The sequence below is a fragment of the Podarcis tiliguerta genome (assembly GCF_965153285.1).
Source record: "Podarcis tiliguerta genome assembly, chromosome: 16".
Taxonomy (NCBI): domain Eukaryota; kingdom Metazoa; phylum Chordata; class Lepidosauria; order Squamata; family Lacertidae; genus Podarcis; species Podarcis tiliguerta.
Window position 1 is genome coordinate 5561256 of NC_139549.1, and position 24690 is coordinate 5585945.

Below are 24690 nucleotides of genomic sequence, written 5' to 3' on the forward strand. Positions count from 1 at the left end.
TGGGATTCTCGAGTCATCGAGTCCAGACACATCCAAGGCTTCGATTGCGATCGACCAGTCGATCCTTGGATGAATCCTGGTCGATCGCAATGCCCCCTCCACTGGTGACGGCCCTGAGCAACCACTACCTCGTCCTGAGCTCAGGGGAAGCAGGCTTTATGGTGCATAGCTGTCAACTTACAGATTTGAAAATAAGGGACCAGCAGCCTCAAAAATAAGGGATCAGCAGCCAAAATAAGGGATTTTCCGGGCACAGGTATGTTCAACTTCTGAGCCCCTCCGAGCCAAAGGCAGAAAGCCCAGCCAGCAGCAAAACGAAGCCTCAAGCGGTGGTTCCCACAGCGCAGCAACCCGGCAAAGGGGATGCAGCAAGGAAAACCACCATCACCTCTCCGCTGGGAAGCGCTGAGCAAAGGCGAGTCCCCAGGCAACGCGGCCCATTTGATCGGCACAAGGCATGCAAGCTCCACCCCCCAGTCGTTCTCAGACTCCTTATTGGGTGAGCAATGCAGCCAAGCAACACAGTTGGAGCCTCCCTCCTCCCTGGCCGGCAGGGAGGGAGGGAGAGGAGCTGCTTCCTTTGAAACCCGGGAAATTTAAGGGACATCATCAATAAGGGACAGCAGCGGGACACGGCACTGGGATAAGGGACTTTCCTGCCAAATAAGGGACGGTTGACAGCTATGTTATGGTGCTGCTCACGTGTAACCACACAGCCTACTTCAAGTTGGGCATGTCGGATCTGGTCCAACCCCCTGCAATGCAGGGATCTTTTGCCCGTGGGTCTCAAACCCCCAACCCTGAGATTAGGAGTCTCACGCTCTGCTGACTGAACTTTGCGAAGGTCCTCCTCGCACCCTCGATCGAGACAGGCGCCTGTTTGCAAAATTGAAACAGACCATTGGATAAACTTTGAAAGCGCTCGACGCATTGGCAGCAAATCAGAAGGATGAAAACGAAGGCAAGGATGTACAGTGGTACCTCGGGTTAAGTACTTAATTCGTTCCGGAGGTCCGTACTTAACCTGAAACTGTTCTTAACCTGAAGCACTACTTTAGCTAATGGGGCCTCCTGCTGCCGCCGCGCCGCTGCTGCACGATTTCTGTTCTCATCCTGAAGCAAAGTTCTTAACCTGAAGCACTATTTCTGGGTTAGCGGAGTCTGTAACCTGAAGCGTATGTAACCTGAAGCGTATGTAACCCGAGGTACCACTGTATAGATTTGTTAAGGGGGAGAAAAACAGCGGCTGTGCCCGTTTTCCAAAATGTGAAACAGGGGGTGCTGCCTTCTATGATGGGATAGACCAGTTATGCCAACACTGGCTGGCAGCAGCTCTCCACAGGCGGGGGAGTATTCCCGGCCTTACCTAGCGATGACACTGGGGACTCAGCCTGGCACATTCTGCATGCCTGACCCTGCGTTCTGGTGCTCCCCTTAAAAAAACAAGGGTAAGCTTCTAGTCCTCATGGTTCTGCCTGATTTACAGGTAGTAACAGAAGAAGTTTCTTTAAACAACTATCAGACTGCCGAGGCCAGTATTGACTGGCAGCAGCAGCAGATTTCACACTGCAACCTGGAGATGCCGGGGACTGAACCTGGGACCTTGTTATTGGTGCGGCAAAAACAAAATAAAATGCTAGCCTATTTACAAATCTACGCAGGGTCTGGTATGGTTGAAATGTCGGCCACTGGCTCAAGGTTGGTATGGAATCTTCACAAACATTCCAGCCGCTCGGGCAAACGGCTGCATGCAAGGTCATGCCTGGTCACGCTTTCAATGTTGCGGGCGCCTGCAAAGCTTTTGGGGCACCAATAAGCACGTATCCTGTTACCTCCTGCTAGGATCCAGCAACTTTTCATGTACTGCTCTGGCTTGATTTCATCCCGTTCTCGTTGTGCTCCAGACAGCAATTGCGTGGCAGTGTGGCACAGTGGTTAAGGTGCTGGCCTCGGAACTGGGAGAGAGGGCCCAGGGCTCAGATCCCTCCCAGTCTGCCTAACTCTCCCTGTGGTGAGGATGAAATGGGAGAGGGGCCACCTTGGGAGGAAAAGGTGGGGTATACATTTAAAGGTAAATAAAACAATGTTGTGGAAGCGCTGAATCTAACAAAATCAAATAAATCTGTAATTGTGCTGTGGAAGACAAGGGTGATCAAATGCTATAGAGTCTGCAGATTTCTGCTGGCCTCACTTCTCTGCACCTAGAAGCAGAAAGTGCAAAAGCTGCAAACTGTTTTTCCCCAAACAGGTTCTTCTGGATTATTTCCAGCCCAGCAAGGTGTCCTGGCCTCCTTTTCCATTAAGATGCTTTGCGGCGATGAGCCGGAAATCCAACAGGTGCACAGATGGCTTAGTTAGTGCCTGGGAGGGGAGGGAGAAGCTTCACCTGTTGAATTTTTCTTCTGCGCAGCTGCTGAAGAACACGACATGCCCTTCATTTCCCAAGGTGTATAATCTGGCCATTAACAGATCCACCTTGGAGTGCCCGCGACATTTTGTAGCTGAAGATTAAGTGATTTATTTAACTTTTCCTTAAGCTATCCATTAGCCCTGAGATGTTCTACTGAGAGACAGCGGTGGTGTAGTGGTTAGAGCAGAGCTTCCAAAACTTTTCATATTTGTGATGCACTTTTAAGACATGCATTATTTCACAATTCAGTTTTACTCGGAGGTTAAAGATTCAGGTAGGTAGCATGTTGGTCTGACACAGTTGAAATAAATAAAATAAAATAAAATAAATTGTCCAGTAGCACCTTAGAGAACAACTAAGTTTGTTGTGGTTATAAGCTTTTGCATGCATGTTATCTGAAGAAGTGTGCATGCAAGGGATGCGGGTGGCGCTGTGATCTAAACCACAGAGCCTAGGGCTTGCTGATCAGAAGGTTGGCGGTTCGAATCCCCGCGACGGGGTGAGCTCCCGTTGTTCGGTCCCTGCTCCTGCCAGGCTAGCAGTTCGAAAGCACATCAAAGTGCAAATAAATAAATAGGTACCGCTCTGGCGGGAAGGTAAACGGTGTTTCCGTGCGCTGCTCTGGTTCGCCAGAAGCGGCTTAGCCATGCTGGCCACATGACCCGGAAGCTTTCTGTGGACAAACGCCAGCTCCCTTGGCCTATAGAGCGAGACGAGCGCGCAACCCCAGAGTCGTCTGCGACTGGACTTAACGGTCAGGGGTACCTTTACCTTTACGGTGCTACTGGACAATTTTTAATTTTTATTCATTTACAGTGGTGCCTCGCAAGACAAAATTAATTTGTTCTGCGAGTTTTTCCGTAGAGCGAGTTTTTTCGTCTTGCGAAGCACCACGGCGGGGAGGGGTGGGGAGAAGCAGGGCAGCTGCCGCAGCCGGTCCTTGGACTCACCCGCACCTTGTGGACACCGCGCGACGCGGCTGCTGGAGGGCGGCGGGGCTCAGGAGCGTGACTCTGGCGGCAACGGCTCCTGAGGGGAGCGCGCGAGGGCAGTGGGCAGCGGCTTGAGGCAGCCGGAAGGTTGGAAGGTCGGCCGGAAGGTGGGAGGGAGCCGGAGGAGTCGTCAGCCGGAAGGTGGGAGGTAGCCGGAGGAGCGGGAAGCGAGCGAGCGTGCGTGCAGTGACCGTCGCCATGACAGGAGAGGCAGGGCTGTTTGGTCTAGCGAAGCAAGCCCTTAGGAAAATCCGTCTTGCGAAGCACATCAGAAAATGAAAAACCCTTTCGTCTAGCGGGTTTTTCGTCTTCCGAGGCATTCGTCTTGCGGGATACCACTGTATTAGGAGGTTAAAGTAACCCTTTACCAGCCGCAGAAGGAAAGCTCTGGGCTAGAGTGTCAGATTAGGACCCGCCACGTGAAGCTCTCGCAGGGGTGACTGTGGGCCAGTCCGTGCCTTCTCTCAGCCCTGAGCCTACCTCACAGGGCTCTCATGAAGATTAAACGAGGTGAGGAGAACCATGGGTTTCGTAGGCAAGGAATGCATTCTGGAGACTTAGGCCTTGTAGGCCACGAATAAGGAACTAGGTCATGCGATTGGCTAGCAGAGTGGAGCTTTTGGATTGGCCAGTTCTGAAATAAATACAATCCTGGCCTTCATCTGGTCCGCTACAGATCTCAGACCATCACCCCTGTAGTACAGTGGTACCTCGAGTTACATACGCTTCAGGTTACATACGCTTTAGGTTACAGACTCCGCTAACCCAGAAATAGTGCTTCAGGTTAAGAACTTTGCTTCAGGATGAGAACAGAAATTGTGCTCCGGCGGCGCGGGAGCAGCAGGAGGCCCCATTAGCTAAAGTGGTGCTTCAGGTTAAGAACAGTTTCAGGTTAAGTACGGACCTCCGGAACGAATTAAGTACTTAACCCGAGGTACCACTGTATCCCAAAGAACCAGATACGAATTCAGATAGACTGCCTCTGGAACTGGGGGCCCACCTTATTCTCTCAGTAGCCAACCAGGTGCCAAGACTTGAGCGCTTATCTCGGAGGTTCCAGGTGCGAAACAGGTTCTTCAGCCACTGATGACCCAAACCAGCTTCTGTTGGGACAAGCCTCAAAACTGGGGAGGGGAGAGTGATTTAAACATAACCCCCACCGCACTGCTTATTTCTCCTCCTTTTGAAACCCCAAGGCAGAACCACAGAATTGTAATGTTGGAAGGGACCCAGTTGCAGCTGCGGCACTGTAAATCCCCCCCCCCCCAAGGGAAAATAAAACCACCGTGATAAGCGATGCCCCTTGCAAATTCCAAAGCCAGAACTTTAATTTGCTCAAAAAGCCGGGCCGGAATGAACTGTTGAGAACCCCAAGCGATTCCCCAGGAAACATCAGTCATCGGCGGAAAAACGGAAGCTCCGAAATGCACACATGATAATCTCACTTTTTTATATGAGAGCAAGCCAGAGCAACACTCCCAAGGAATAGTGTGAAGTGTCCATTGCGGGGAGGGAATCGCAGAAAACGCTGGCATCTAACCCCAAACCCCTGCGATTGCGGGAATTGCAGCTATGAACCGGAACACAGGTGCTTCTCATTTATTCGCTCCAGAAACATGCTCAGATCTGGCCTTTGGCAGCGGAACGCTTTATGCCCGGGGCGTCCCCCCGATCTTCCCGGCCATCTGGGGGTCGTGCTTGGACCCCCCCAGGCACTCGGGGCTCTGGATGATTTTGGGGTTCTTCTCCCACTGCTGGGGGGTCTTCGCCTGGATGGAGAGGGCGTGGACGGGCCCGGCCAGCTCCTCCTGAAGAATGTCGTTGACCAGGCGGTGGCGGTGGATGAGCGAGAGGCCCTCAAAGCGCCGGCTGGCGACCACCACCCGGAAGTGCGTCTCGGAGCCCCGTGGCACGGCGTGCATGTGGCTGTCGTTGATGATCTCCAGGTGCACTGGCTCCAAGGCCTGCTTCAGTTTGGCCCGGATAGAGGCCTCCACGGGGGTGTTCTCCATGGGCGAGCCGCCCAGGGCTGAGTAGCCGGCGGAGAAGATCGGCCGGCGGAGAGCTCGGCGGAGGACCAGCAGGCCCGAAGACAGCATCGAGAGAGGCCTGGAAGACACAAGCAGGTTCGCTCGTTTCAGTTACGTGTTTGCCGTCTTAAAAACAGGCACAGCACCAAAGGAAAATGGGCGGGGGGGTTCAGTTCACTGCATGTACTGTGTTAAAGGAAAATATAATGAAAATGATGTACAGATGGTCCTTAGTAAAGGGACCCCTGACCGTTAGGTCCAGTCATGGCCGACTCTGGGGTTGCGGCGCTCATCTCACTTTATTGGCTGAGAGAGCCGCGTACAGCTTCCGGGTCATGTGGCCAGCAGGACTAAGCCGCTTCTGGCGAACCAGAACAGTGCACGGAAACGCTGTTTACCTTCCCGCTGGAGCGGTACCTATTTATCTACTTGCTCTTTGATGTGCTTTCGAACTGCTAGGTTGGCAGGAGCCCCCTTGAGCTCTTTGGGGATGCAACAAATAAATAAATATAGATGCAACAAATAAACAACATATGTGGTTTGTGAAACAGCAAAGTGAGGGCCCTCTATGTGGGGCTTAAGTTCTGGAATCCATCTCTTGGGCAAAAGGCCCAGAACTGGAGGAGCAGCTGCTCCCTTGAGCATGTGCAAAGTACCTTTCCACACCCCCGCATCCCAGAACAAGTAATCAAGCTAAGTTTCCAGGGCAGTCTGCCTCCGAAATTAAAAACTCTGGGGTTGCATGCGGACCTGGGGGTTTGAGAAAGGACGAGGGGGCGATGATGGCTCAAGCAGGCCAGATGCGAAAACGGAAGGGGGGGCTTTTTGGAGGGGGGGCGGTCATTACCGGTGGGAGGTGGCTTGCATAAACGGAAGCTTTTTTGCAAATAAAGGGGAAGGCGGCGGGGTTGGAATGGTTATTAGTGAGCATGCAAACAAATGATTGGTATGGAATTTTATCCATGCATTGCAAAAACAAGGGGGGGGGGGTGTTGCTAGTTGAGCGCATTGCAAAACGGTGCGCGAGGTGGCTCCAGTTTACACCCAGTGCAAGAAAAATACAGCCTGTCACTGCCCCCCACCCCGCCCCCAGCATCCCTGCAACCCCGGGGTTCAAACCCCCAAAGCTCCCCCCACCCCACCTTCCAAAAACAGCAGCCTCCCCCCACCTGTCCTTCAAGGTAGAGTCTCCAAACTGCGCTTCCTGCACCGCTGACCTTCTCTCTCCTCGGATTCTAGGAAGCGTCAACAGCACTACAGTTCCCAGCATGCCTCGGGGCCCTCGCCCCTCCCCTCTCGCATGCTTCCTCGGTGCATTCTGGGAATTGTAGTTTTTTTGCTCCCGTGGGCAAAAGCGGGTCTTTTAATGCGAAATGGGAAAGGGATCCGAGTTTTTCCCCCTCTGCAAAATGTGGGACCTCTGAATGCGCAGGGAAGTGGCGGCTGCGTGTTACCTGAGAGTAACACATCCTTACACCCTATAATGTAACAGGACTTGACTTGGGGACTACAATTCCCATCATCCCTGAACACTGGTCCTGTTAGCTAGGGATGATGGGAATTGTAGTTTCAAAACATCTGGAGGGCCGAGTTTGGGGATGCCTGTCTTAAATCTTTGCACCCCCCCCCCCGAAAACCCCTCGAGAACTGAAGTTTAAGGGCGCTGGGAATTGTAGCTCGGCCCGGCCCAGGTAAACTACATTTCCCAGGATTCTGTGAAGGGAGAAGCCACGTGCTTTTAAGCGTACGGTGTTTTGGAATCAGGATGCAGTTTGCTACTTTGACCACGGAGTGGCGCAAACTTCGCCCCTGAGAGCCTTTCTGCCAGTATTTACAGTACAAATAGAGACCTTTCGGAGTTCTGTGTTTAAGAGACGATGGAAGAATATCTGATCCAGGACTTAATCCAAGTAGTTAATATGCAGCTTATAGCAAAGGCATCCTCGCTTGCGCCATGGTTTGTAAGCACCTTGGGGCAGTGACCTCTCTGCTGACGGTTTCCCGTAAAACATGTTGGGAGTTAGCTTGGCATAAAGTGGGAATCAACTGGTTGCAAATCACTAAGCCAATTGAATGCCCTCATCCATAAACGTCTCGTCTCGCCCCATATTTTTATGGACCCACACTGCTGTCCCGCAGGGTAGAACCCGAACCAATGGATTCAACTGTTGCAACAAAGGAGATTTCGACTAAACCCAAATAACTTTCTGGTGGTGAGAGTGAAAAGGACTGTGGACTCTCCTTCGTTTGGAGGTTTTTAAGGCGGCCATCTGCCAGCGATCCTTTAGCCGTGATTGCTGCGTGGCAGAGGGGTGGACTAGATGACTCGTAGGTGCCCTTCTAACATTACAATTCTAAGCAGCCTGTGTATGATAAGGTAAAGGTAAAGGTACCCCTGCCCGTACGGGCCAGTCTTGACAGACTCTAGGGTTGTGCGCCCATCTCACTCAAGAGGCCGGGGGCCAGCGCTGTCCGAAGACACTTCCGGGTCACGTGGCCAGCGTGACATCGCTGCTCTGGCGAGCCAGAGCCGCACACGGAAACGCCGTTTACCTTCCCGCTAGTAAGCGGTCCCTATTTATCTACTTGCACCCGAGAGTGCTTTCGAACTGCTAGGTTGGCAGGCGCTGGGACCGAACAGTGGGAGCGCACCCCGCCGCGGGGATTCGAACCGCCGACCTTTCGATCGGCAAGCCCTAGGCACTGAGGCTTTAACCCACAGCGCCACCTGCGTCCCGTGTGTGATAAAGTGACATCTAAAACTGGGCAGCGACGATTCTTACCAAACCTCTAGTGGCAGGGAGTTCCGCAGGGCGCAGGACCTGCCGCGCTAAAGGGTCTTTCCTGTGCAAAGGCTGACCCAAACCTCAGGGGCATGGCAGGGTACCATCAGAAAGTTCATTTGAGACTGAGCGATGAAGGGGGAGAAGAAAGTCTCCCCAGCTTCCTGAAGCTGCTTCGCTTGGGTCCAATCTGTTCTTTGGAAAGCCACAAAGGAGTGCAGCTCTGGGGTTGTGCACCTGGGAGAATGGGAGGGGGGATTTAAGCGTCCACACCTGGACAAAGCCACTCCCCCCTGCCCCCTCCGCCATCAAAGGGGTAGGGTGCCCTCTGGCTAACACCTGCCAGGTTATGGACGGAGCGTGAAGTCAAGCCTTTAAGGAATGCACCCTGGGGTGCTCCCTGCACCTAAGCTGCTAATCACCTGTAATTATGTGTTGTGTTCAGAAATCCAGGGGGGAATGACCTTCCCTGGCGGGGCTAAGCTGTTGTGGGAGGTGGGCCCAGCCTTCAGTTGAAGTTGGAGAGGCTGCAGATTAGGGGCAAAATCGGGGGGCGATTGTGCCCCGCCGACACCTTTGTTGCCGCAGCAGGGATGGCACCACAAAACACCTTCTCGCCAGGCGTTCCACACTCTCTCCCCCCCAAATTTTTTTATTGATTTTCCAAATTTTATGACAAGCATCAACAAACAGACATAGATCCTAACTGTAATAATTCCACTTTTGTTAACATTTTTTGTTGACTTCCTCAAATCCCCCTAGCTGAGTTTCTATGTATATCATTGTAACAGTTTCCCAAAACTAATTTCTCATAAAATTCACTTCATCAATTAACATCTTTCTTCCTTTTCATTTTAACTTTAGATCTATTACTCTATAACATCACATATTTAAATCCTAAGACAATCTGGTACTTGCAAGTGTTTCTGTTTAAATTATTTTAACATATTTAGCTAGATAGTCTTTAAATTTCATCCATTCCTCCTGGTACTCCTCCTCCTTCTGGTCGCGGACTCTTCCGGCTAAATTTCTTGGAATTGCCCAAGAAAGATGTTAGATTGTTTTTGTATGCCACAACTGCAGCTAGAATTTTGTTGGCCAGAAATTGGAAATTACAAGAAGTATGCGGGTGGCGCTGTGGTCTAAACCACAGAGCCTAGGACTTGCCGATCAGAAGGTCGGCGGTTTGAGCGGGGTGAACTTCCGTTTCTCTGTCCCAGCTCCTGCCAACCTAGCAGTTCGAAAGCACACCAGTGCAAGTAAATAAATAGGTATTGCTGTGGCGGGAAAGTAAACAGTGTTTCCATGCTCTCTGGTTTCTGTCACGCTGTTCCGTTGCACCAGAAGCAGTCTAGTCATGCTGGCCACATGACCCGGAAAGCTGTACGCCGTCTCCCTCGGCCAGTAAAGCGAGATGAGCGCAGCAACCCCAGAGTTGGTAACGACTGGACCTAATGGTCAGGGGTCCCTTTACCTTTATTCTCAGAATATAGGGATAGAAGCATCCTTCAACAAGGATGCTTTGAAAGTTGCAGTTTTCTGCTGAAGCTGAGCTATCCCACAACACCCATTTCGCTCTCAGGATGTGGGGGATTCCTTCCTGAAATCCCCTTCTTTCTCCCCTCCATGAAAAGTGTAGAGTACCTTGTGGTATTCTGGAGTAAAACTGGGATTATTCCAGCGGACTGGAACTTGGAACATTTCAAGATCTCCCACGGCAACCCCATTGTGTCCCCCCCCCCCCCAGGAATTGCTACTCAGAGGTAGACTGCCCATGAATCTGGGGCTCTGCTTAGCCAACCTATAGCGACTGCTGATAGACCCATAAACCCCCTTCCACAAATTTGTTTAATTCCCCTTCTTAAAGGCCGTTCAAGGCCTGGATTCTGCTGTGTGGCAGGCAGGCATTCAACGGGTGAGCCTTTCCCCCCATTCAGCCCCCCTCCAGGGGAAATTTCCCCTTCTGGATTCCTGCCTGTTGCAAAGCTGTTAAAAGCTCAAACTTTTATATTTTAAACCCCAGTTGAAACTGTACGTGTTGAAAAAAACCCCAACACAATAATTGCATTCAATGCAGGCAGGCAGAAATCCAACAGGGCATTGTGTTCTCTCTTTCCTCTTGCCCTGGTTTTGCAATCCTTTGACCATTCGTTGACCTCGGCTTTGGAGACATCCCACCCAAGATCTGTAGGCAGAGTGGGGTCGCTTTGGGTCAAGCCTCTGCTAACAGGCCAGTTCTTCAAAATTATATCGCCTGCCAGAATGTATCAAAGTGGCAGGAGGGCACCCTTGACCCCGAGAGCCTGGGAGGGGGGGTGGGGAGAGAAAGAAAGAGGGCTTTTTTAAAAAAAAAAAGAAAAAAACCCACAACCTTATTTTTGAATGACATTAGTGTTTGCTCTGCCGCCCGGGGTGAAGATGGGAGGTCACCGAAGGGTTAATACGGTGCGTCCTGGTAAATGTTCATTCAGGACTTAAACAACCTTCAGGAAGGGAAGTGGGTCAAGCTGTCCCCCCTCCTCTCCCCCCCCATTTTATTTTATTTTGGAGGGGAGGGAAGTGGGTCGAGGACAGGATCATTATGGCAAGATGGCGAGCTACTCAAAGTTGTTGTGGAATTTTTCGGAGGGGGAGGCATAAGAATACAATAGGACGAGCCGGCTGGATCAGGCCAATAGCTCATTGAGTCATCATCATCATCATCATCATCATCATCGTCATCATCAAACCTTTTATTGGCATCACATCCAAACATCCAAAACAAATCAGTACAGAATTACCACTTCCCCAGTGGCACAAAACATTTGCTAAAAGAATGGAGGCAGAGCGGTCTATCGTCATATCTCTAGGTCTCCAGGGAGATCAAACGACTGCAGTGTATTTCGACGACAAAAAACCAAATAGAGATATTTAGCCACTAACTTGGTGGGCTCCTGATCATTCCCCAGTAATAGAAAATGTATGACTTCCGACTCGGGTTTTCATTTGGGGATACAGAGTTGATCTAGAAATTGCTGATGGAGACCAGCATATTATTGTTGTTGTCGTTTAGTCAACTCTTCGTGACCCCCTGGACCAGAGCACACCAGGCACTCCTGTCTTCCACTGCCTCCCGCAGTTTGGTCAAACTCATGCTGGTAGCTTTGAGAACACTGTCCCACCATCTCGTCCTCTGCCGTCCCCTTCTCCTTGTGCCCAGCATCTTTCCCAACATCAGGGTCTTTTCCAGGGAGTCTTCTCTTCTCATGAGGTGGCCAAAGTCTTGGAGCCTCAGCTTCAGGATCTGTCCTTCCAGTGAGCACTCAGGGCTGATTTCCTTCAGAATGGAGAGGTTGGATCTTCTTGCAGTCCATGGGACTCTCAAGAGTCTCCTCCAGCACCAGAATTCAAAAGCATCCATTCTTCGGCGATCAGCCTTCTTTATGGTCCAGCTCTCACTTCCATACAGTTCAGCATATAGTTTACAATTAAGAACCATATGTTGTAAGGGTTTCCACCAGGTAGTCTTCACATGGGCAAGTTCTTTCTCCTTCCACCCTGCCTGAGAACCTTCCCCCAAGGAGGTTGGATGGATTTGAATTAAACCTGGCCAGCGAAAATAGCCATCTTTCTTGAGGATTAAGCAGAAATTCAAGGTAATTATGGTTAGTTTCACAAGGGACGCGGGTGGCGCTGTAGGTTAAACCACAGAACCTAGGGCTTGCCGATCAGAAGGTTGGCGGTTCCAATCCCCGCGATGGGGTGAGCTCCCGTTGCTCGGTCCCAGCTCCTGCCAACCTAGCAGTTCGAAAGCACGTCAAAGTGCAAGTAGATAAATAGGTACCACTCCGGCGGGAAGGTAAACAGTGTTTCTGTGCGCTGCTCTGGTTCTCCAGAAGCGGCTTAGTCCTGCTGGCCACATGACCCGGAAGCTGTACGCCTGCTCCCTCAGCCAATAAAGCGAGATGAGCGCCACAACCCCAGAGTCGGCCACGACTGGACCTAATGGTCAAGGGTCCCTTTACCTTTACCTATGTTTAGTTTCATGTGCCCGAGAAAGTAAAGAGGGGAACATGTTTTCTCTGCTGCTGCTGTTAGTTCTTGGCACTCAATATCCCACAACCTAGTTTTTATTATAGCCTTGGCAGATGGCAGGGACATCGATCGCAAAAGTTCCACTGACAGCCCGAGTTGCTGTACCTTCTTGTTAAACTGTTGTAACCCTGGGGAAAGAAAGGGGCCTGACAAAACTTCGCTGAAGAGAGTATCTTTATCTGATGTAAGGCAGATATTTGACCAGCACATCTAGTCCAATATCCCGTTCTCAGAGTGGCCAACCATTATGGGAAACTCTCAAGCCATATTCTAGCGCAAGAGCTATTCCTGTGGCTTCCAAAAATTGGTATTCAGAAGTATTCCTGCCTTCAACCAGAGAAGCAGAGATAGCCATCAGGATTAGTAGCCACCAATAGCCCTCTTCACCTCCATGCATTTGTCCAAATCTCATTTAAAGACACCCAATTTGGTGGCCATCCCCATCTCTTGTGGCAGTGAGTTCCACCGTTTAACTATGCACTCACTGCCTGCAGGAGGACTTTTCTGTGCCCTGAATCTTCCATCATTCAGCTTCATGGGTTCCAATGCTTGGGGAAATGATGGGAGCCCCTTCCCTTCCCAGAAAATTCGGGGTCCTTTCCAACTCTGCATGCCTATGATTCTAGGTTCCAGCTTGTCAACATCCATCTTCAATTGAGATGCCCAGAACTGGACACAGTATTCCAGGTGGGGGTCTGACCAAGGCAAGATAAGAGTCGTACTATCCCTTCCCTTGACTGGGACACTAGACTTCTGTTGATGCAGCCTTGAATAATGTTAGCTTTTTTTTGCTGCTGCGTCACACTGTTGACTGCAAATGAAAAGTAAGAAACGAGCTTGCAACGTCCCTTGCAAGGACTTCCCAGTGATTCTGCACTTGTTGCAAACTCCAGCCTGCACCTTCCGCTTGGTCCGGCCCTCAGCTGGTTCTTCGGCCCCCTTCCCCTCCCTTCCCCCGCTTCTCGCACTCATCCAGCAAAGCCAATTGGATCTGACATGACGCCTGAGCCTCCCGGTTTAATCCTGGGTTATGTTTCCCTTCAGTGACCACGCTGGCAAAGATTAGCTGAGGGGCTCAGGAAAAAAAACAACCCAAACACCTCTCCGTTCGTCCAGGGGCTCTTTATTAAAGAGGCGTCGTCGTGGGAGAGGAATTTGCCAGTAGGAACAGACGAATCCGTCAGTTTTGGGTTCTCTCGGCTCCTCCTCTTTCCAGTTCTCCTCTCCACATCAGCTTTCAATTCCTTCTTGACAAAATGCTTGCGAAGGTTCGTCGGGGTAGCGTGAATTCCCTCCTGTTTATTTATTGCATTTACAATCAAGCCTAAAGCCACAGATATTTATTATTTGTATAGTTATATATTCAGTGCTTTTTGTGGGGGGTGTACGCAGGGGTACGCATATCCCTAAACATTTTGTGAATTTTTGTACTTTTGCCCATTTCCTGTATTTATTCCCAATTTGATCTATAAAATGGTGGTTTTCTTGAGTCAAAACCCCTAAACATTTTAAGGAAAAAAGCACTGTACAGTCATATCTCATGTTACGTTTGCTTCGTGGTACGTTTTTTCAGGTTGCGTCCCGCAGTGACCCGGAAGTACCGGAAAGGGTTACTTCCGGTTTTCGCCGCTCGCGCATGCGCAGACACACCGAATGATGTCACGCGCATGCGCAGAAGCGGCGAATCACAACCTGCGCATGCGCAGACACGCCGCCGCAGGTTGCGTTCTATTCATGTTGCGAACGGGCCTCCGGAACGGATCCCATTCGCATCCAGAGGTACCACTGCATATATTTATGTGAAGCGCTGCACGCACGCACGCACGCACGCACGTGTCCCTGGTCTGAAATGAGTTTTAACAGCAGAAAAGCCACTGGGCCACTGCATCTGGTAAAAGGGGGCTTGCCACAGTCCGCCTTCATAGTTCCTGCAGTGGTCAAATGCCCCAAGGAACCTAGGTATCCAGATAGGCTGCCCCTGGAGCTGGAGGTTCCATAAGGACATCGGAAGAGCCTGGCTGCTGGGCCAGGCCCGAGGGGCGCCATCCACCACAGCCTCTTGTTCTCACAGCGACCAACCAGGTGCCCCAATCCCGCAAGCAGGACCCGAGTTCTAAAGCAGCACCCATGCAACTTTCCAGCAACTGTTACATATTCCTCAGCGGAGGGAGAACATCTTTGCTCTCGTGATGCATTCCAGGCCCTTTTCTTAAGGCTGTGAGGTTGCGGCACCCAAATCTCAGACGCCTGAGTCCTTCAGGACGTGGCTACAGGGTTGGTGTGTGTGTGTGTTGTCGTCCCACTTTGCTATCAACTTGATTCTTGAACTTTCTCGCAGGCCGTATCAGCCCCCAAAAGCACACTCCGGTGGTGTTTCGGAGCCCTGTGGGATACGCCCCCAAAGAACTTGGCACTTTGCAGCTCGCTGCTCCTCTACCGCCTCCCCTTTGGCCACATGACCCCCTACCTCCCCCCCTCCTCTGCAAAATAACTTTTCCTTGTTTTTCGATTTCCAAACAAGACATCCCCTTGTCCCGTCCTGCTCGCCTCTGTTCCCCAGCAAAGGTCGTAACCTCCCTTGCCCTCTGCGTGACACGTTCGGTCACGCCTTTGCAGCATTCCAGAAAACTGACATTCCGGATTCCCCAGAGATAAGCCGGGAGGGGGGGGGGGAGGTAGAAGTCTATCTCCTTCCCCCAACCCCTAACTAGGCAAGCCTCCTTCACCATCACATTGGCAAATGCAATATTCAGAGAGAGAAATCAACCCCAAATTAGGAGCGTTTCCCCCCCCAGGCCTTGTTTTCTGGGGGGGAGATTTAGTGGTGATTTTTTTTTTTTTGCAAACTTTATTGAATTAAAACAACAACAACAACAATGGCCAAGCATAAAGTGTTGTCTTCTAGGAAAAATGCAGATGCAAAGTCTTATATGTAGTCATCCACATGGTATTGAGACAGACTAAAGAAATCTTTGATATTGCAGATTAAGTCCACACCCAAAGGATATGCTTCAATCTCTAAAGCATTAAAATAATTTCTCCTTCTTGACTGCTGTGACTGAGAAGGAAGGGAGATTACAGTGGTACTTTGGGTTACACACGCTTCAGGTTACAGATTCCGCTAACCCAGAAATAGTACCTCGGGTTAAGAACTTTGCTTCAGGATGAGAACAGAAATCGTGCTCCGGCGGCACAGCGGCAGCGGGAGACCCCATTAGCTAAAGTGGTGCTTCAGGTTAAGAACAGTTTCAGGTTAAGAACGGACCTCCGGAACGAATCAAGTACTTAACCCGAGGCACCACCGTACTGTACTATAGTTAACAGATGATACGAGTGGAAACCGTACAGAGTCAAACCCATCTTCCTTTGTTTTTTCTCTGATCACCCTCCGATGGTGAGTTAAGTGCCTCCATAAGTACTATATTCCACTTATATCCCACCTGTTTCTCTAAGACGCTCAGGTAGAGATACATGGTTTTCCTTCTCCTCTATTAATCTTCAAAACCACCCTGTGAGGTAGGTTAGGCTGAGAGGCAGCGATTCTCACCCAGTGAGCTTCAAGTAGTTGAATGGGATATTTGAACCCTGATCTCCGAAGTCTTGGTCCATCACTCTAACCACTAAACCACATTGTTCTGTCTGTTTGTCTATCTATTTGCCTGTCACTTTTATATTCCACCCTTTTCTCTCTCTCCTCCTCTTTCCTTTCCTTAAATTTTATTGAAATTGAAAAAAGCCTAAAGCATTGTCTTCCAGGACAAATGCATGTACAATTCTAGAGTATTAAGATAATGTCTCTTCAGCGGCTGCTGTGAATGAGAAAGAAGGGAGATAGGAAGACCATGCTGAGGGTCTGGAGAGACTATTCAGACGGGATTTAATCTGGAAGGAGAAGCTGTGGGAAGACTCTTCTTCTGGGGTCTCCTTCCATTTGGGAGGGGAGAGATTTTCTAGGAAAAGGAGATTTCTGAGTCAGTAAAAAGGACTCAGATGATCGCCTGGGTCTGACATACAAAGGAAAATATCTTGGGAGTGGGACTGCTAAGAGAGAGGGGAACAGAGGAAAAGCGGCCAAAGTATGAAGCCATGAAGGAAGCTGGGCTGTCCTGTCATAACTAAGTGAGAGAATGAGAGAGAAGCAGCAGGAACAGAGGTTAAGCCTTTTAGCATTTATTCTGGATACCTGAAGTGTAATTGTAGTATGGATCCAAACTACAAGAAAGAAGATTCCACCTAAACATTAGGAAGAACTTCCTGACAGTAAGAGCTGTAAGAGACAGTGGAATTTGCTGCCAAGGAGTGTGGTGGAGTCTCCTTCTTTGGAGGTCTTTAAGCAGAGGCTTGACAACCGTATGTCAGGAGTGCTCTGATGGTGGTTCCTGCTTGGCAGGGGGTTGGACTCGATGGCCCTTGTGGTCTCTTCCAACTCTATGATTCTATGAGATTACTGTGCTGTGGTTAATAAGCTGATATAAATTGAGAAATGGAGATTTGAAATTGACCGGGTGCCCAGGAAACGGAGAATGGAAATAAAGGTATCAGGACAGTGGTCCAAGAAGGCATTGCCGTATCAGTTAGTTTCAGTTCTTTCTCATTTTCCCACTTTTCTGTTCAGTTTTCTGCATTCCCACCACAATTTGCGGTTATTATTAAAGTCTCTGTGAAAATCCATCAGCGTTTGGGTACCACTTTCCTCTAACATACAAAGGTTTATATTGATCTTATTTCTATTTACAGTATTTCTAAGCTACTCTTCCTTGAAAGTTTTCAACCCCAGAGCAGGGAGCAAAGCAATAACAAACAAACAGAGATAGAAACAATGTGCAAAAATGACAAAACCATTATCAACAGGACCGATAAACAACTAAGAGGCAAAATCCCAACGCAACTTAATATTTCCAATTTAACAAAGTGCCAAGAATATGCAATTTTGCTTATTTTTGACATTTCTGAAAAGCAAATTTTTGAAAAGCAAATTTTCTGTAATATACAGTAACTGCATTTTTTAATGAAAGCTTCCATCGAGTGCATTTTCCAGGCCACATTCACCCCCTGCATTTAATGAACCGTGCTGCCACTTTAAACAGTCACGGCTTCCCCAAAGTCTCCTGGGAGTTATAGTATCTTCAGGGTGCTGAGAGTTATTTTGGAGATCCCTATTCCTTTCACAGACCTAGAATTCTCAGAGGGGTTTAGCAAGCAATCCCTTTCCACAGGGAGCTCTGGGAATTGTAGTTCTGGGGAGCAAGGGATAGAGGGGTTTCCTAACAAATCTCAGAAGTCTTGAACTACAGCTCCCAGAATCCTTTGGGGGGGGGGAAGAAGCGAGGGCCGTTTAAAGTAGTATCACAGCGCTTTGAATGGATGGTGATAATGCGGCCAAACTTTCCACCTTTGTGCTGGGAAGGTGGGAAAGATTTGAACTCGAGGGACCGATTGCCTCAGTGTGAGACAGCTTTGCATTTAGTTCATCCCATGAGGGCTAGAGGCTTAGATTTTTAAGTGGCTGTTGGCAGATCACCACCAACACACACACACACACACACACACACACACAGAGAGAGAGAGAGAGCTGTACCCCTCTAAGGGGAGCTGGCTTTGGAGAAATTTCTTTCCCAAGCTCTGATTAATGACCACACCACCTGTCCGTGGAAATCTCTGCTCAGCCGACATTTTAAAACAGCCCCTCGCTTGCCTCTGACCTCACCTGTTCCGGGTGGTCTTTCGAGGGTCACCGAGGGCGTACCTAGAGGCGAAGAGGTCAGAGGGAGCCGTTTCTGGAAAGACGCCGTTTTCTTCGGCTCCCCACAACCTCTCAGCCTCTATCAAGACAGCTGAGGAGCTCCTCGTTTTAAAAATATCATGTAAGGGCCTGCCAAATATTTTCCCCTCTCTCGGAGAGTGAAAATCAAGGAAATCTTAATTTGTCTGTGTGGCTGGGGCGCCGTTGCAGATTTGAGGCGCATTCAGGCCATTTTTAACCAAGGCTGGTCTTGCGTAGACCTTCATTTCTGGGCCGGTTCTTCAGGGCGACAGGTACCTCTGAGCATGCACAGAGTGCCCCTCCACTAGTTAATTGCTTAGCTGGTAAAAATGCTTGATATGAGTCCCCTGAGCAGTTTGCAACTCCAAAACCTTCATTAAAAACCGATAAAAGAGAGTTTAAATATAAACAAAACCTGCAATTTTGAGATAATGATGCAGAATTAAATGGCATGTTAAAAGTGTGTGCGATTGACAGCTTCTAGATCAGACGAGACACACACATTTCAGGACCAGGAAGTAAATGTGGCCCTCCAGACCTATCAGGCCCTCGGAACTCTTCTCAGGCCACACCCACTCCCCTAGACCACGCCTCCTCTCCCCAAGCGACTCCTCAAGCCAGCCCCTCTTGAGTGTTTTTTGATTGCCCCAAATGCATGCTTGGTAAAATGTAAAGGTTGCCATGTGCCCGTAATTTCGCAGATATAGCCGGTGGAAATCGCTGAGATGTCTGGAGAAATGTAGATTTTGGCGAATTTCCTTGAAAACAGCTCAAACAGCTTTGCCAAAAAACCCCCCAAACGAGCTTGGTTTTCATGTTCTGAAATATGGCAACCCTATGATAAATGAGATTTGTACATTGTCCTTCATCCAAAGATCGCAGGGCAGTTTGCAACATAAAAATACAAAATTCATAACGAAAGAAAAGCAAACCCATAAACCCCCAACCCCCCATGAACACAGTTTAAAACACCATAGTTTTTTTAATCGGCCAAAGATCTGGGAGAAGAGGAATATTTTTACCTGCCCCCTAAAGATATTCAAAGAGCATCGCACCAGCAGGGAGCCACTGCAGAGAAGGCCCTGTCCTTGCGTGGCCTTCCTCTGCACCTCTGGCTTACCTGGATGGAGAACAGAGAGGGGCGTATTTCATCTGTACACAAGGCAAACTTCACAACCCCACACACTTTTCCTTTGCCCCGCCAAGCTGCCCAGAAGGGAATGTGGTCTGCTCCCCCAGCAGCTGCTGTTCTAGCCAATGAAAGCTGCCTTCGCAACAGGTGTGATTTGCCCTAACCCTAACCTTTAAAGCCCTAAACGGCCTCGGTCCAGTATACTTGAAGGAGTGTCTCCACCCCCATCATTCTGCCCAGACGCTGAGGTCCAGGGCCGAGGGCCTTCTGGCGGTTCCCTCATTGCAAGAAGCAAAGCTACAGGGAACCAGGCAGAGGGCCTTCTCGGTGGTGGCGCCCGCCCTGTGGTACGCCCTCCCACTAGATGTCAAAGAGATAAACAATTACCTGACATTCAGAAGACATCTGAAGGCAGCCCTGTTCAGTTTTTTAATGTGTCACGTTTGAGTGTATTTATCTTTGTTGGGAGCTGCCCAGAGTGGCTGGGGAAACCGAGCAAGATGGGCGGGGTACAAATAATAAATTATTACAGTGGTACCTCGGGTTAAGAACTTAATTCGTTCTGGAGGTCTGTTCTTAACCTGAAACTGTTCTTAACCTGAAGCACCACTTTAGCTAATGGGGCCTCCTGCTGACGCTGCGCCACCGGAGCACGATTTCTGTTCTCATCCTGAAGCAAAGTTCTTCACCCGAGGTACTATTTCTGGGTTAGCGGAGTCTGTAACTTGAAGCGTATGTAATAATAATAATAATAATAATAATAATTTATTATTTATACGCCGCCCATCTGGCTGAGTTTCCCCAGCCACTCTGGGCGACTCCCAATCAAGCGTTAAAAACAGCACAGCATTACATATTAAAAACTTTCCTGAACAGGGCTGCCTTAAGATGCTTTCTGAATGTCAGGTAGTTGTTTATCTCTTTGACATCTGATGGGAGGGCGTTCCACAGGGCGGGTGCCACCACCGACAAGGCCCTCTGCCTGGTTCCCTGTAGCCTCACTTCTCGCAATGAGGGAACCGCCAGAAGGCCCTCGGCGCTGGATCTCAGTGTCCGGGCTGAACGATGGGGGTGGAGACGCTCCTTCAGGTATATGTGACCTGAAGTGTATGTAACCCGAGGTACCACTGTATTATTATTGCTGAAGAAAACCCACGGCGCGACCCTGCTCTCCGATGAGGGCTAGAATCTTGATGCTTTCTGCTAAACTCTCTGGCTCCTTCCCAACTGGTGGCCTCCCTCCTTGTGTACCGGAGACGACAGCTGTGCCGAAGAATGTGCTGTGCACAGTTCCCCGTCTTTTTCTCAGGGCCTCAAATCCCAGTTGGGCTAACCTCCTGAGACCTCTCCTTGCGGAAGGCAGGCAGCTAGCCAGCAAGGGGTTAAGAGTAGGATATTCCCAAACAATACTGTGGGGGGGGGCATGCAAGGAGGCGGCAGCAGCGGCGTTGGGGGGGGGGGAACAAGTCCGCCCTCCCTCCAGACTCTTCTTGGGCCTCCAGACTCGAAAAAACAAGAACACAAGGTCAACGCAGGAACTTATTAATCTGCCTGCGTGACGCCAGCCCTGGCCATAATTTTACGCGGATAATTAACTCCTTCCCGGACAAGGAAACGGGAGGGTCGCGTGTCACCCGGACCCGGCACTTTCGCGCGGACGTGGCCGCGGCTGGACGGAGCCGCTTTCTCGCCTTCGCTTCCTGGATTCCCAGGCCACAGGCGGTGGCCCCCCTGTTGCTCCGACTCCATCTGCAACACGGGAATTGTAGGGTCCCCTAGAGGGCATCTAGTTCAACCCCCTGCTGCAATGCAGGGATCACAAGCTAAATAAGTCCTGGTAGTGCTGTGGATTAAACCACAGAGCCCAGGACTTGCCGATCAGAAGGTTGGTGGTTCGAATCCCTGCGAGGGGGTGAGCTCCCGTTGCTCAGTCCCTGCTCCTGCCAACCTAGCAGTTCGAAAGCACGTCAAAGTGCAAGTAGATAAATAGGTACCACTGTGGCGGGAAGGTAAACGGCGTTTCCGTGCGCTGCTCTGGTTTGCCAGAAGCGGCTTAGTTATGCTGGCCACATGACCCGGAAGCTGTACGCCGGCTTCCTTGGCCAATAAAGCGAGATGAGCGCCGCAACCCCAGAGTCGGCCACAACTGGACCTAATGGTCAGGGGTCCATTTACCCTTTACCTTCAGATGGCCACACAGCTATACCAAAACATTCAAATTAAGAAAGGAGGTTAATTATGACAGAGGGAAGGGATTTGTTGTTTAAATGTATGAATTGGAATACAGAGAAGGGAGACTTGGGGAAGTCAGAGAAACAAGTTAATGCAAGATCAATATGAAGATAAGATTGTTTTTATTTCTGTTGTCTGTAGTATGTGATGTTTGTGTAATTTTGTATGTTTTAGGTGTATTGTTTGTTGTTTTTGTTTGCTTTGTCGTTTTTTATGTAAAACCGAATAAAATATTTATTAAAAAAAAACAAAAAACAGATGGCCACACAGCTGCTGCTTTAAAAACTCCAGTGGCGGAGAGTTCCAAGGTCAGAGAATCTTGGAACCAGAATCTAGGCCAGCCCCTTGCAATGCTGGAACCACAGTTAAGAATCCGAGGCTCCTGGGGTATTTTTTTGGGGGTGTGTTTGTTTGTTCCTTAACCTTCTTCCAGGGGTTCCAGGTACAAAACGAAGGGAGCTTCCCCTCCGCTCCATCGCTACAGAGTCTGCTATGAGGAAAGGTTGCAGCAGATGGAGATATTATGGTTAGAGAAAAGGCACTACGACATAAAATGATGCGAGGCGTCTTCCTCTCTCTCTCCTAACTCCAATGAAGCTGAATGCTGGAAGAGTTCTGATTGTGGCAAAATGGAAGAGTAATGAAATCCCCTCTACACAAGATTTGATCCAAAAGGTGAGAGAATATGCCGAATTAGACGGTCTATCAAAAAAATAAAGAATAAATCAAAACAGGAATTTGTCTCAAAATGGGAGGTTTTCAAAGAATATTTGAAAAATAAATATCGTAGTTTAAATTCTGTTGCAGCATTCGAGGAACTTCAGTAATAGTTGCAAGGTAGATGTAAGAAATTAGATTAACAAAAAGTTTAATTATGTTAAAAGTGTGTATTGGCAATAAGTAATATGAAATAGAAATATGGAATAGATGGGAGGTTGGGTCTTTAGTGTTAAGACCAGTATTTGCTTTTATTGTTTGTTAAGAAAATTATGTGTCTATGGTTATTCCTGTGTGTAATTTGGTACAGTGGTACCTCGGGTTACATACGCTTCAGGTTACAGACTCTGCTAACCCAGAAATAGTGCTTCAGGTTAAGAACTTTGCTTCAGGATGAGAACAGAAATCGTGCTCTGGCGGCGCGGCAGCAGCAGGAGGCCCCATTAGCTAAAGTGGTGCTTCAGGTTAAGAACAGTTTCAGGTTAAGTACAGACCTCCGGAACGAATTAAGTACTTAACCCGAGGTACCACTGTATTTGTGTTTTTTCTTTTTTCTTGCTGTATCAAAGAAACCCCAAAAACCAAAAAACCAAAAAGAAGCTGAATGCTGGGAGACTCAGGAAAAAGACAAGAAACTCCTTCGCCATGAGGTGCATTGTTAACCTGTGGAACTCCCTCCCACATGAGGCAGCCATGGCCAAGTGGCTTTAAAAGAGGATTGGACAAGTTCACGGAGGAGGAGGAGAGGGCTATTGGCTGTGCTCTGCCCTATACATTTGGGGGCAGCAATGCTTTGGAATGATGTATGGAAGTGAGAGATGGACCATAAAGAAGGCTGACTGCCGAAGAATTGATGCTTTTGAATGATGGTGCTGGAGGAGACTCTTGAGAGTCCCATGGACTGCAAGAAGATCCAACCTCTCCATTCTGAAGGAAATCAGCCCTGAGTGCTCCCTGGAAGGACAGATCCTGAAGCTGAGGCTCCAAGACTTTGGCCACCTCGTGAGAAGAGAAGACTCCCTGGAAAAGAACCTGATGTTGGGAAAGATGGAGGGCCCAAGGAGAAGGGGACGACGGAGGACGAGATGGTGGGATAGTGTTCTTGAAGCTACCAGCATGAGTTTTACCAAACTGCGGGAAGACAGGAGTGCCTGGTGTGCTCTGGTCCAGGGGGTCACGAAGAGGTGGACACGACTCAACGACTAAACAACAACAACAATGCTTTGGAATATCAGTTGCTGGAGACGGGAGGGTTTTTCTGCTCAAATTAGGCTTCCCTTTGGGGCCACTGGTTGGCCAATGTGGGAACAGGATGCCGGATTAGTTAAGGCCCCCCCTCTGGCCTGATCCAGCAGCTCTCCTGACGTTCTTCTGCGTCTCTCCTCCCATCCCCTTTATTTGAAAAAACCCCGTCTTCCTCAGGACTCCGAAAGCCAAGTGTCAGCCTCAGGTCGGGCCGTAAATTATTCCCAATTCCCCTTCTCCTGTTGGAGCCTGACCTGATCTTGACACACTGCTTGTCGTTCCCCCATTCCGCTCCCTCTTTTTTTAATGTCTCTGTGACAGGCCCACGACGCTGGCCGTCCATCCATCCTCACCTGGGTTGCGAGCCAAAACCCATCCCTGCAAGGTCTTTGTGCCGCTTTTGGCTCTGCGGAAAGAGCAGGGGGACAGATTCTCTTGACCCTTCCCTCCTCCAGCCTGTGCTCCGAGTGCCCCATTTGCAGGGGAATTCTTCCAGATTTTCATAATAATAATAAACAATAATTTTTTATTTATACCCCGCCCTTCCCGGTTCAGAAAACCGGGCTCAGGGCATCTAACGACAAATTTAAAACACTTAATTGATGCAAGAAAAAACAGCATAAAACGTGAGTAACAATAACTTCAGAATTCAAAAATCAATTTAGGGGGGAAATCCATCCAATAAACATCAGATGATCACCAGGGCTAGCTGGCTAAATTAGTCCTATTTGGGCCAGCGAGGAGACCAGGGGAGAATTAGCTGTGGGATCCCAGAGCGGGTAATTTTCATAAAAAGGGGAGGGGGAGGGAAGGAAGGGGAATAAAAGATCAGGCTAAGTTCAAATTGAAAGCCCGGCGGAATAGCTCTGTCTTACAGGCCCTGCAGAAGGAGGTTAAATCCTGCAGGGCCCTGGTCTCCTGGGACAGAACATTCCACCAGGTCGGGGCCATCACTGAGAAGGCCCTTTTCCACAGAGGTCTAGGCCAATGGGATTCTATTCATAGCTGGGCTGGGACAGAGGCAGATCGTAACGTAGCCAAAGACCCCAGTGGGTTAGCTGACGGCCATTTGGGAGGAGGGTCTTCTCTGGTTTGGGGTCCTTCTCTCTACCTTTGGTGATTTCCATTTGGCCTGACAGAACCCCACCCTCTGGCCTACCCTCTTCCTCCTCCTTTCCTGGGACGCTAGAGTCATCTAGTCCAACCCTTTGAAATGCAGGAATCTCAACTAAAGCATCTATGACCCAATCTCTCCTTGAAGACCTCCACAATTTCCCAGGGGAGCCTGTTCCACTGTTGAACGTTGGAAAA

The 24690-nt window shown here is 49.5% G+C and overlaps 2 protein-coding genes and 1 long non-coding RNA gene across 3 annotated transcripts in view; 1 reads left to right on the forward strand and 2 right to left on the reverse strand.

The window, feature by feature from the left end:
- The window catches only part of LOC310666130 (intelectin-like protein), an 814635-nt gene that overhangs the window by 634804 nt on the left and 155141 nt on the right, over positions 1-24690 (forward strand). The gene's annotated exons all lie outside the window — the stretch shown is intronic.
- The window catches only part of LOC310666253, a 278050-nt gene that overhangs the window by 79366 nt on the left and 173994 nt on the right, over positions 1-24690 (reverse strand). The gene's annotated exons all lie outside the window — the stretch shown is intronic.
- Positions 4702-6705, reverse strand: BOLA1 (bolA family member 1). The gene is made up of 2 exons (XM_083416395.1): positions 6602-6705; positions 4702-5511 (listed from the first exon to the last, which is right to left on the reverse strand). Exons 1-2 carry the CDS (start codon positions 6700-6702, stop codon positions 5052-5054), a joined length of 561 nt encoding a protein of 186 aa, XP_083272521.1. The 5' UTR covers positions 6703-6705; the 3' UTR covers positions 4702-5051.